The 13,879-nt window shown below is 40.8% G+C and overlaps 1 protein-coding gene across 4 annotated transcripts in view; it reads left to right on the top strand.

Moving 5' to 3' along the window:
• The window catches only part of LOC111248047 (adipokinetic hormone/corazonin-related peptide receptor variant I-like), a 28,285-nt gene extending 16,804 nt beyond the window's left edge, over positions 1–11,481 (top strand). For 2 of the 4 annotated variants that reach the window (XM_086983879.1, XM_022799756.2), the window contains exons 4-9: positions 2,805–2,954; positions 3,459–3,635; positions 5,208–5,380; positions 5,607–5,767; positions 8,731–9,294; positions 9,879–11,481. In XM_086983879.1, coding sequence (XP_086840005.1) covers positions 2,805–2,954; positions 3,459–3,635; positions 5,208–5,380; positions 5,607–5,767; positions 8,731–9,089 — 1,020 coding nt within the window. In that variant the 3' untranslated portion in view covers positions 9,090–9,294; positions 9,879–11,481. The remainder of the gene's footprint in view (positions 1–2,804; positions 2,955–3,458; positions 3,636–5,207; positions 5,381–5,606; positions 5,768–8,730; positions 9,295–9,878) is intronic. The other 2 variants (XM_086983881.1, XM_086983880.1) reach the window with 2 other exon arrangements.
• Positions 11,482–13,879: the final 2,398 nt, after the last annotated feature.

Below are 13,879 nucleotides of genomic sequence, written 5' to 3'. Positions count from 1 at the left end.
TATAGTACTGCCTAATAAAGAAATAAACGCCACGATGTACATACAAGGCAAAGCTTTTATGTTTCGATTCTAATTTCCATTTATGCAACCGGAACAGACGGACTGACAGCAAATTCGTTTTCCTATTTGCTTTTCGTTGACCTTGCGTAGTTTTCGTTAAATCCGGTTTTCGATAATACGTTAGATTCCTACGTTTGCTAGTAAAGCCGGTTTGATGTTTCGGCAATGTTCGAGGCACCCAAGCGCTCGGCATAACGTTGCCACACAATAGACCACAGACGACACGGGCAGGAGTGTCGGTGGCAAAACCGCGCTTTCTGAATCGGATAATACCGAAACCTGGTTTCGTTAAGAGCCTTTTCTGACGGCGAGCACCGAGCTATTCACTCAGAGGGCGAACTCATGTTACATTAGTTGTGCCTTCCTAACAGCACGGACGCGTGATGGAGACCAATCGACCTTTCCTACGTTCCTTTTTGTGTTATTATGTAACGTGTTTGTTCGTTGGCGTACAGTCATAATACGATATCCATTCGCTTGTCATTTCCCTGATTGAATGTTTAAAGTTTTACGTCCGGTGTCGCCGTTGGACATATCATCAGATAGGTGATTTCCAGCACAAAATGTGGTTCTTTGGCTAAACGAAGGACATTAACAGCTACTACAATGTGGTAGCCTCGTTTGTAGCCGTGTACTGATTTCTAACCAGCTGTTGTCTGAGCCCGTTTTTCTATGTCGAATATAGTAGATGTACAATCTGAAAGTTGGTACAACACAAAACGACATAAGAAAACTATGTATTCCAGAGCTTGTGCTGTTCCTTAGATTCAGAGGCATAGAACTGACACTGTCTTCTATAATTTTCAAGCAGTAGCAATCAAAACGTTAATAAGCCATGTATTTAATCGTGTAAATTTGCAAAACACGAGGGCTTTCCTGATGCATGGCATATGGGGCAAATTATGAACACTGAGAGTAGCATAATCCTATACTTATAATGCGTTAGTTACCATATCTTACATAAAATTATTACTTACTGATATCGGTCGTTAAAGATGATCGTATATATTTAAAAGTAGGTTGTCTGTCGAGTTTAGTATGCGGACAAGATTGAACATTTTTCTTTCTTTTATCGACCTTTTCCTTTGCAGCGGATAGACTCTTTATACTTGAGCTTCATGGAAATACACACACGTACGTTACTGCGAAATCTAGCGATTTCACTTAAGAACATACATCTTTTCCTATAGTTTAATTAGTTAGAAAGCTAAATTTGAATATGGTAGTCTTTCAACGTAAATTTTTCCATGGCCGAAGATTGAATCTAGTCACACATCTCTAATTCTAGTTCCTATCTCGGTTAATCTCTGCATACTATAAGCCACCATGCGTGGCTTCGATGCGCTGTGACCAGCAGTTATCCGGTCGTATCTAGTTCAGTGTTTTTGAACGACCTTTCAATCCGCAATACGTATCATTGTGCGAAATGCGCTGCTTGAGTAATCGTCCATTAGTTTAACGTCAAGCATGTTTCCATTTTCTAAGCTTTTTCTTGTCTAAGTGACCCTCATGCCGTTCACGGCAACGTAGCGTGGTACAATAACTAGTTAGCCATTGAGGCGGAACACTAAAACGTGACGGTCTGCAGAATGTTCCTATATATTTTATAGTAGATTTTTCCTTTAGACTAGGCTAAATAGTATTTTTTCCTCATCCACAGAAAAAATTGCTGTAGCCTGGAAGAAGGCCAACGTCGAAAACTCATTCTGATGTACGGTTATAGAACCGAATCGACCTACCACAAGAAACGATTTATAGGTTCAGGTGGCTAGTTGAGTTATCCTTCTTTTCGTCTCGACTTTTCATCTCGATGAGGGAAAAATACGTATGACGTTTATACAGAACTGAAGCAAACTACTATAACCTGCAGGGCGAAGCATTGAGATCTTATTTCTGTCAATGTTTGGAGAACTGCTGAAGGCTCATTGAAAAGGCAGCCAACGGCTGATCCCATCTTTGTGAAATAGAAGAAAATAATATTAGTGGTATTACTTTAATATTATCGGCTGGTGACAATCAGCCGTTAACTTCTGCAGCTCAAATAAATGCTTTAGTCGTTCTGGCGAGTCAATTTTTTCAGTGCCACTCACAGAAATAGGATGGCAAATTTAGGGCCTTCTTGATCTTTCAGCTGACCATTGTTTTACAAAATAGAACAGCATGAAGCATTTTTCTATCCGCTAAATTGCGCAGAGGTCCAATTATTTGAGGAAATGTTAGCGAGAAATTGTCCGGCGGTTCTTCTCAGCAATACGGATACTTGCTCCGAAGAATACAGTTAATAATATGCGGCAAAATTGAGATGAGTGGTAGAGATTAGGTCCTTCTGTTCCATATCTGTGATATTCACGTCAGTATCCTCAAGTCAGACTGTATAGATCATTTCCAAAGACCGTTACGTTGATTTGCGACCAAGCGCGAAGTCGGACACAAACGAGCATTTGTCTTACCAAATCCTACTAAATCTTACTAATCTTCGCCAAATAAATTATTAGCCATATATTTTTGATGCGAATCAGGAAGACTGGTCTATCTATCCTTGAAACTGAATAATCTTTAAGAAAGGTCTGCAGCTATAGAATTGTATTGTGCCCCTGGGATCACTCATACACATACATACAAGGCCTGTGATAGTGTAGGTTCTTAATACGACAACTACTCAAAATGGATAACGAGCGCCGTACGGTTTTACTAAGACGAAAAGTTTTTTTTTTCTTCACTTCCTTTCGCTTCATTCATTTCAGATCGCTTGGAACATTACGGTCCAATGGTTAGCGGGTAATCTTACGTGTAAAGTCCTGATGTTTTTTAGGGTATTCGGTATCTATCTCAGTTCGACTGTTCTCGTCTGCTTCTCCTTAGATCGTTACTTCGCCGTTCTTCATCCATTACAGGTAGGCTAGTTTCAAGATCGGGGCACTCAACCGATTGATCCTTTCTCAATGAAATAGTAGATGGACTGCGTTCATATTATTACGGAAATATTTGAGGTCGTCGCTTTCAACTGTTGTCTGTATATACATTTTCCGCCGGACAACAGCTTTACTATAGGCATATATCATTTAACAATTAAGTGGGCGGGATACTGGAGTGGGTAAATAAACAGGGTGTGCTTGAAAAGGTTTTGCTTGATAGAGGGGTGGCGCCCAGGATGAATATTATTTGCAGAATTTTTGTTCGAGCGCGCGTTTTAGCCGTAGTAGCTAAGTTTTCAACGTAGCCTCTTAGAACGTTTACAACTAGCAAGATTAAATAACGACTCATTGCTTGCCTAGTAACTTAATGCATCTAGCTTGGGGCTAGGTTGAATGATTTATTTCACAGTTTTCTTTAATAATCCAATTATCGCTAATTAAAATGTATATATTTTTTCTAATTGCAATTCAATCCGTTTGTAGGTAAACGACGCCCATCGGCGAGGCAAGATGATGCTAACGTTAGCCTGGATGGTGTCTTTCATCTGTTCGGTCCCTCAGACCATCATCTTTTCCTCACTCACCCATCCTGACATCGAAAAATTCACCCAGTGTGTCACATTTGCGTTCTTCTCTGACAACAACCCTAATGAAAAAAAGGTTTTAATAATTATCATTCATTCAGACGTGATAAGCTTCATTCATCTGGGTACTTATACGACATATTGTACGAGTAACACTTTAGATTTGGCTAGATCTAGGGCTGCGATACAAATGTGCTACAGCGTAGCTCTCTGATAGCAGGTACCATCGAATGGCACAACAGTAGCCGTCCGTCGCATAAACGCTGGTAGCTCGTGATGGCACCGTATGGTCAGACTCGGCACTGAACAGATACCTGATGTCAGTGTACCCCACTTTGCCTAATAATAAAAATAATAGATTGTAGATATAGGTAGAATAAATGAAACGTGTCGTTACCTCATGTTTTTGACATATAGCCTCTAATTTTTTTTGACGTACTAGAATCTGCGTTCGCTGCGTTTTTTTTTTGAGCGCAAGTCGTTAATCGATATTCCCGCATGTAAAGTAGTCCAGCCGTCCGAGAGCGCCATTGGTGCATGTTGAAGAACCAATGATAACTTGACAATTTTCCACTGTCTGTATTACAAGTTCTATGATAAATTAAGCGAACTAAAGTACGAACTGTCCAGATACGGATAGCTCTGCTTCGTCGCCATCTACATAGATGTTTCAACAGAATCAGACGCGTGGATCTGACGATTTCTGCAAATGTTATTACAGAGATAACAATTAAGTTTGGTTCCTGAAACTAATCCGATGAATCTGCGTCTGACATATTAGTTTGGAAATCCTGTGGATCAGGCTCTAGACGCAGGACACTGCGTCTATTTATACATCCCGGCTCTGGTCGTACCAATTTGGACCGCGTGAACGAGGATTAGTAAAAAATTAAATATAAATCCAGTGAAACGAAAAATCTACAATCTATAAGCGAATGCATGCGTTCTGAGACATGTGATATTACATGATAAAACCAATTTGAATAGTGAATGTCTACGTGCGCTGCGTGCCACGGTCTTATGGATTTATTGGGGATAGCTATTTAATAGATTGCTAAGATACGTCACGCGTCTCGTGTGCTAGCTCGATTCAACAGTCTTTAATGACGCTTTCGGAAGCGCTCCGGTCAATTTTAGCTTAATGAAATTAGCTGCCTTCGCACATCCTGTGTCGGGTAAAAACAATCGGTATAGTACTATTCTTCGCCTGGAACCTTAAACAAAGCAAATTGACTTTCAATTCCAACTTTAGATCCCGTCTGGTGTTGGCCACACAGTGTCGTGACCACGAGACGTAAGACTGCTTCGAAACGCGCACTGGCATGCAATAGCTAATAAGATCATTGTGTATTGACCGCGTTCGGAGCACATTCAAGTTACTAAACAAAGATTGTTTAATCAGTTTCATCCTCCGCTCTTCTAGCGTAGAAGTAAGTGATCTTTACAATATTAGAATTTATGTCGTACCGTCATCGGCTATTGCGAATTAGAATTAATACGCTTGCTCTTTTAGTCCTAATTTTATGCTCACAATTTGTAATAGCAGATATTTTTTATCTTGGTGCAGATCTACTTTATTTAACTAGCTAGTTGTTTGATATATAGGTGGTTACATAGTTTAAATTAATGTGCTTCCTGTTGTGTCCAGGCTTACACGATCCAGTTTCTTCTTGCTATATACTGGATACCCTTGATGCTGATCGTGTGGTGCTATTTGAAGATACTTCGAGAAATCTTCCGGAGGTCTGGTGAGTCGTCGCAGCAGGAGACCATTCTGTTTCGGATCGAGTTGCGGCGATCCGACCCAAAAATGATGGAGAGGTAGGCATTGCCCTCTGGTAGTAAAATTAATCCCGTCACAATGTTCGTACAAGAGCCATCTGGTAGTCGAAATTTAAGGTCGTACTTAAATACAAGTCGTTGGTTTCGTCAGTTAGAGTAGTAGTAATAGATTAGAAATCATTGTCATGCTTCCTTCTACCGAAACGTACACGGATGAATCGTTCTAAATAAGTTCAGTAAGTTACATTCATTTGGTTGATTTCAGACATCGTAACAAAACACTACGGCTTTCAGTTGTGATCGTTCTGGCGTTCCTGTCATGCTGGACTCCCTTCGTTATAATCAACTTATGGCTACTGTTTGACCCGAAGGGTGTCGATGACCGCATCGAAGATCACATACAAACGTTTATGCTTGTTCTTGCCGGTAAACATACACACACTGAATAGAGAAGAAAACAAAACCCAGTATTATGCTTGACTGAAGATGAGTAGTTTTTCACATCAATTACATATAAATTTATAAAAATATCGGGCTCGAACTATTGGTTAAAATCGATTAGCCCAAATTTATTATTTTAGAAATTCCCGTCGACTATCGCGCGACAAGTCGAGCGTGCTATTAGATGACAGGCAGGCCCCTGTAGGATCCAACTAAGGGTTGGTAGAGGACATGCGTCTAACACTGAACTCAAAAGGAACAAACAATCTTCGCGTATAACTGGGAGGATTAAAAGAGAACTTCCAGTAATTCCTTTCGAATGGTTAACAGCTAATCCAATTTCGCGAATACAAAGTTGTCTTTCGAAGCCAAGTTCATGTCAAAAGCGGAGACCAAGCGGCGTTCTCTCGGATGCGTTCTTTGTGAGTAAGATCAAGCTTATCCGGTCCGACAACATCACGTCAGATATGGTAAAATCGGGTCTTTTCCTTCCATTTGCCCCACTAACACCAACCTCTTTGCGGCCAGTATGTATCACATTCAGCCAATGCGCTTTCCATGAGGAGCGTACTCTTACAAGAAATGTCTCGCATACAGAGGACACAGATATTTTAATACCCGAAATCTACCAAAAAATATATTGTCACTGCCGATAGGTTAGTTTGCATCACGATTGAAATAAAAGTACCCACAGCTTAGTAGAGTTATTTCAATTTGATCCATTGATCGTCGTAGAGCATTGTCATTAGTAAACTAGGAGGGTTGCATGGATAAATGATGCACCTGCGTGGGCTCCTGTCAACCATTAACTGCTGCCTTCGGGAACATTATCTGTACGTGGTGGGTATCACTTGTTCTTCATGGATCTAAGCATAATTTCAGGTCTTATTATGTTCTCTGTTCGGCTCATCTTCGCAGTGCAAGTTTGAAGGTCATACTCAGTTCAGAGCATACCGATTTAGCAATTGACGAACATCTATAAACTATCTAATGGCGTTTTACTATTTATTATTGAACTTGGGGTCAGCGAGATTTGTACGATACCGGGGGCATGTTAATTTCGAGATGGACAAAGTTGCCTACAGATCAACCGAATTTGACTGTCATATCGCTGCTTCCGTAACGCCGTGCCACACAATTAGCTTCTAAGTCTTGTTCGCACCCCATATTCTACATTTCTCGCTAGATTCGTTGCGCCATTGTTCAAATAAGTCTCTGAGCGCTCTGCCAGCTGGTAGCACTCTCTAGGTAAGCTTTAACCCGGGTTCCACCCTCTGCTTTCCGCCCGTATGGCAAATGACTGTAACTGCAAACAGTGGGGAATAATTCAAGTTGAATCAACTGTGTTAAGGAAAACTATGCATCATAGGTTATTACAAATGGTTTAGACGTGATATATCATAAGTGGTTTTTCGACCCTCCCCCGAAGACCCTTAATTGATACAATGTAAGTGATGAATTCTCTGTCATCTTCTAGGGTGCCTATTCTGATCATGTAATCTTCACAACTGACGCTGGAACATTTTTCGATTCACTTGTTAAACCTTTACTAGACAGGTGTCTTCAGACGGTTATCTGCTATGAACAATTTATTTAATAGCAGACATCTGCGTCAATTACACTCTCTCCAACCGGTCCATGTTGGCGTCACGGGGAAAAATAAAGATCAAGAGGTAATCGGGTGAGCGGTGAATAGACGATCTGGAGATCTTATCTTGAACAAAGCAGCATTGTCTCCAAATAAATTCACTTTAGATGGCCAGGCAGAAATGTAGATAAAACAAGAACACAGCTATGCATTAAATTGGCGCTTGGTGTTAAAAGGACGAAAGCCAGTTTCTCTGCGAAGAACGGAACAGCTTTTACGTGGAGCGGAAGCGTCCGTGGCCTTAATGGTGCCTATCGGCTGAGGGCACGGAGCCTAGTGAAAATTTGTTGCTATAATGTCGTATTCCATAATATCACTAATTTAACAATAGTAGTACCCATACGCTTGGGTGACAAGTTGCACAATTCAGGTTTGTCGTCCTTCACGAGAACACTCTTCATAAAACAAACGCTTAGCTAACGACCGGCTGGTCGCTCGAATGTGCGTGGTGTTGTTATTTCTCTTGAAGTTGGCACGGGGCTATAAAACCGTGCATTTCTACTGAGGCTTTTGTCCCTCGCCGCCTATGGGTGTTTGATGTATTGTAATATTGTATACCTTTTTCAGAAAAGTGTCTTTAGGAATAGCACCACATTTAAGAGGTCCTCGTAGTTTTAGGTAACACTTGGGGATGGACTGTTTATGTACTAGTGATAGGATTCCTAGGGGATCGGCAGGCCTATGAAGGCATTACAAGACATATGCATACGTAGGTGGCCAGTGGTGATGCACTTCATTTAAACTATACGTAGGGCTGTGGGGGCCATCTAGGTGACATTATACAAGATGGAGCTTAAGCTTCTTGATTGCTCGAGAGATTTGATATCATATCTGCACAATATACGCAAGTAAAACATGTGTGTATTATATATCTTCCGACTTCTTTCCCATTATCAACAAATTTTTGCCCCATCCGCAAATATAACCTAATAGCAAGTACTTTAATTCATAAGACGACTTCACCTTAGTATACCTGCCAAACTGAGGAGATTTTACATTAGATCTGATATTTTATCATGATGAATGAACCATATAGGTGAATTCATCAACATAGCCAGAGGGGGAGGGGGGAAGGGTAAACGAGCAGCTGAATTTATTTAGGGTTTCGTTAGTATGCTGGCGTGATGGGGCACTGAGCTAAAGGGGTTCACGGATACTCGAATAGAGCTCATTAGTATAAGAGACTAGTAAACCGCATGATCTGTAGAAACTTGTCCATTCGACATAATTCTTGGAAGCACTATTAAAAAGTCCTGCAAAACCTATTTCTCTTATGAACCATTGTTTGCGGCTATTTCAGGAGGCAACTCTTGTGTGAATCCGTTAATTTACGGCAGTTTAGGCCATTTCAATAGTGCCGGCGGCCCTCTAAGTCGCTGCCGGGAACGACAAGATCTAGCTTCCCGAATGAACTTTTTGAGTAGGGGGAACGCACGCGACACAGATGAATCAAGCAGTAGCTGCTCCTATGTATTTACGACGCATAGTCATCAAATGCAGTCGCACCATCAACGCTATCACCATCGCCATCGCCATGGGCGAAGTGCAAATACTGCCCTTGTTTATACACGAGACGCTAACACCGGTGGACAATTTCGTAACCAGCACCGGCAAATGTCCTGCATACAGACTACAGGCCACAATCACGATGCCTTTTGAAACCAAAGGCGACATTAACTCGAGCCACTTGGGGTCCTCTATTATAAACAATGCACTGACTGCGACTGGTCTACTCCATTTTTCTTCTAAATTGTCTCTCGTCTGCGATGAAGAGCGACACCGGAGGGTGTCAGTGACAGTGATGGCTCTTTCGTCTACGATACGGCCACGGCTTACGAAACAGAGGCACGCCGTCTACGTATGTGTAAGTAGTTCTAAACAGAATTAATTTTCGTATTCGAACGTCCGCAGCAATGGGCAGTGCATAGGTAGAAATATATTTACGTTGAAGTATGTACGCGCGTTTCCCTTTCTATTTTCCACTTTTTATGCGTATGATTAGAAAATTGTACTTTTTCCGGTGCCAAATGAGATATTACTTTTTTTTTCAATACTACTGATTTACTAAACGTCGACAGTGACGTTTATATCCAACATCTATACCAAACAGTTTAATCATGATAAGAAATTTCCACACAATGTCAAGGTCAAGAACGTCGAACGATAATTGAAACCCTATTTAAGCTACTATTCCAGCTACTTTGAGTAGTCTTTTCATCCTACACCGACACCTGCACACACAACGGAGTAATAAATCTATTCTAGTTACTTACTTGACGTTTTATTTATTATAAATACTTTCACAAAACGCATACTTTGTTGATAAGGCTTTAGTTGGACCCGGTATGAAGGCTATATATAGCTGAATAATCGATTGAGAAAAAGAAGGTCCCTGCTTAGTTCATCATTGTTCTACTTTATTAAATATATATATTATTCAAATTGCAGATTATCTTCATTTGTCTATTTGGAGCTGTAGGCGCAAAACTGGTTTTGGAAAACCTTTTAGACCTCTTGACGCGTTCTGCCGGCATTTCTACTAGTGTTCCTCACGAAGTGCAGAAATAGGCCTAGGCCTTATTTAAATAGACTTTGCTATCTGTGCCTTATGTGCCGCATTACTAAAGATAATAGAGACACTTCTTAACACCACTATGGGCCACACGTGACGCGTTCAGCCGTGATCCGTGGAATGTACTGGCGCCTCACATCTGCGCAATCTCTTTAGCTGTCTGAGTGAGGCGCAAAAACTCTATTAGTAACGTGGGCTGTCGTTACGTTTTTGCGCCTCAATGAAAAAAAGAACCGGAAGCTCGATGGGCGCTATTTCACTGCTGTGTTTTGTTTTTTCAAGCCATTTGGTCAGATAAAATCACTCGTTGTAATTGTACGCTACTGCGACGATGTTTGCAGACGCTGAGCACATCTATCTTCAGCGGCATTATCGCATGAAATGAAAGGTATAATGCTATTTTTCGAAAGCGCTTTCATCGGGAAACTTGAAATATAGATTATATTCTATCGAGTCGCATGGCGCCAACCGGCTATATATACGGATATCGAGAGAAATGATAGGTACTTGCCCAGATGTTCAACCTTTACCTCGGAGGATATTTAAGAGTGCTAGAGTCCTTTTATTTCAGAGACGAAAATTGCTCAGTTTTTTCGAACTACTTCTTCAAGCGACTCCTATTCTAGCTTTATTGAATTTGGTCGTCTCCGAGAGAAAGGTAAACCACATTTGGGATTAGTGCTACAATACTATATATCATCGAGAAGCATACATGCGTTTGTATATGCAGATGCATTGGCAAATGAAGGCGGAATGAAGTGTTATAGCTATTTTCGCTATGCAGATGCATTGGCAAATGAAGGCGGAATGAAGTGTTATAGCTATTTTCGCTATGCAGATGCATTGGCAAATGAAGGCGGAATGAAGTGTTATAGCTATTTTCGCTATGCAGTAACTAGAAAGATTAGGTAAATGCAGTCATTAATGAAACTGCTACGTAGGGATTTGTACGACCGGGTGCCGATAGTTTGGAATGAGATCAGTTCTTCCTGATGAAGTTATTAAAAAGAGATCTGGTTAGCAGTCGAATCGGTATGTACTATAGACCGGTACACGCCAACCCACTCTACGTATCGATCTAAGACTGGAGACATTTACGAAGGCTAAATTGCCACTAGTGCATATCTATGCCCCATTCGAAAAAAATCGTCTCATTTCGCTAAATGGAGGTCACGGTAGTAGCAGATTCAGCTGTGGGTTACCCGCTAAACTTTGAGATATCCTGTAAAAATTAAGCTATTATTTTCCATTTAGCCTTTAAATCCGACCTATTTCGTGGATTTTTATATTTCTTAACAAAAAAAATCGATATTAGGGTGGGTTGCATGCCTATCTCGCAGAAGATAAACGTGCAGGAAGCAGGAAGTGCGGTTTTCTATTTTCTAAACTGTTGGTTGTTATATGATGTACGCCATGTATATGCATTGGCATCGTAACTAATATGAAAAATAAATTTAAAAATAACGATGGTTTTTATGAAATGTTCATGTCCTTCATTGTCTAATACTGTAACACGCAATAGTTGCGTTTCTAATGTAATAGAACACTGACAAAGTTCCTTCTTCTTTACATGGCTATCTTATAAGCCTTTTACTAAAAAAATCTGCTGAGAAAATGACCACAGTTTATGATAGATTACTTTTTCCCGTATGTAACCTATATGCAGGTTAGCTACGGAGCAGCGACGAGTGATCTGATAACGTGGTACGGGTCACTGCTATGCACACCGATTAACATTGCGTGAAGTTGCAGTCTTTTGACTGTTTCTATGTTTGACAATATTCTAAACCAAACTGATGTCACATCTAACATCTGGAGGTGATCGACGCTGCTACTTGAGTTATGGCCTGAACTTCCGGGAGAATCACCGTAAGTTACGTACACTAGGGTTCCGGTTACCTGGTTCCATTTATTCTACTCGTGCATTGTTCGTCACCATTGCTTGAAAACTTGAAAAGGTCATATAGAAAAGATCTTTACTGATAACCTGCGATTGGGCAGGACAAGTCCTAATTGGCGAGTAAGCGTCAAAAGTAGCGTCACTTAGCCTTATATAACTGTTATGCGACGAGACTTGTCGACAAGATTGGAAACGGACGATATAGAAACGCTGGTTATTAGGTATAGGACATCGGATGTAAGAGGCCGCGTTGTTCTTCGTACTGAACCTACCGTAGCGAGATTTTGTCGTTGTGCAAAACACAGCTGGAACAACTGAGGACAACTGCTACTCGGAAAAAAAGTCTACTTGTATCCGACGCTCTATTCTGTATCTGTAATCTGTATAATGATCTGATCTTAATTAGGGCGACTTAAGCATATGGCACTAGGCATCGTTGTGCCATAATAGCGTACATATTTCGCATCTTTGGCCTAATCGATTTAATTGAAAGCGTTTTTTATCTATTTCGCAATGTATCCGCACTTTTACTCTTCGTGCCCATTCGGGCCTCTTCGTCTGCATTTTCAGTAGGAGCAATTACAGGTACAGAACGATTGTGGCAATAGTTGTGCAGCTGCTTTCCCGCAAATACAGCTATACTGAGTATCTCTTTCAGTATCGGTTTTGTAATGATTATAAAATGGTTGCCATTAATTAAAGGAACTTTCATTCGAGTGTATGCTTTCCTGTATCGCGAAATCAGGAACTTCCCGCTCCCGTCAGACCTGAGCAGAATCCTGTGAGCCATGTTTTTACTTGACTTTCGAAAAAGAGGCTGTTTCAAAGAGATCAATAGCATAGCGTCTCCAATCGAAGTCTATAATGGTGGTCAACTCAGCTCGTATACGATAAGTAGTTTATGCCCCTAGTTGAGCCGGATGTTTGAAGCTCGGAACATCTTCTTAGATATAAACTAAACGGATTAAGCTGCACGCACCTTTTCGGTTTAAATACAATGAAAATAATTTATATTACTAAAAGGGCTATCTAAGACTTTAGCGGTCGTATTCTAGGTCTGGTCGTTACATCCAAGGCAACAAAGAACAGCATCAAAAATTAGGTAATGACAGAACGTTATAGAACCAGTAATAGGTCAACTTGAATGGTCTCTGATGTGACGCGGACGATTGCTTCCCTTCATATTTGGCTATACAAACCGTACGCGTTGAAAAGGACCACACAGTTTTGGTCTAATTTTAAGTAGATTGCAGTAGGAACAAGTGTTAAGATGTTGGGTCGAAGCGCTTACGATCGCATTAGGGTAATCGTCGGGTGTTTTTCGAGACGTTTTCATGATGAAATGATTGATGTGAACTCTTAGGAGTACATGAAATCTAGTCCTTCGTTGCCTGTAAGCAATATTTTAGTTGATTAAATTTGTCACAAACACATGACCGTTTCCTGCATATGGACGAGCAGAGATGTTCAAAAAGGGTTTATTTATAGATAAGAGCGAATTCGCTGCCTGATTTTTCAAACGAGCTTCGTATCTTTGTAGTAGCTTTTCAACTCTACGGACGCACATAATGCCTGTGTACTTGTGCGTACGAAAAAACGCTATAGTGTGATAGAGGATACCACTGATTGTCAGGATGCGACTCTGAGCAGCAGATATTATTTTACCCCATTGCCTAAACCTACTCCTCCAATTCTACCGTTACCCATCGACATTTGCATCAACGTTTACCTGCGATGCAGGGTGGCAAGACACGTACATTCTCGTGAAGCGGGGCAAGGTATAGCAGCGAGCCGACTGGACATCTGCGTTATCACATCTATGAACAATGTTTACATTTATATTTCAGATTTCTTCCAATGGATATTATGGATGGAATATATTCAAACAGTACGTGCGGCTAAGGATGGAACTAACGTTACTAAAACTCTTCAATACATTAGCAGAATAGGCGCAGATAACGAAATTGTATTGTTCCG

The sequence above is a fragment of the Varroa destructor genome, unplaced genomic scaffold (assembly GCF_002443255.2).
Source record: "Varroa destructor unplaced genomic scaffold, Vdes_3.0 BEIS01000003.1, whole genome shotgun sequence".
Classification (NCBI taxonomy): domain Eukaryota; kingdom Metazoa; phylum Arthropoda; class Arachnida; order Mesostigmata; family Varroidae; genus Varroa; species Varroa destructor.
The sequence above is the reverse complement of the archived record's forward strand: the minus strand, read 5'-3'. Positions and strand labels throughout refer to the sequence as shown.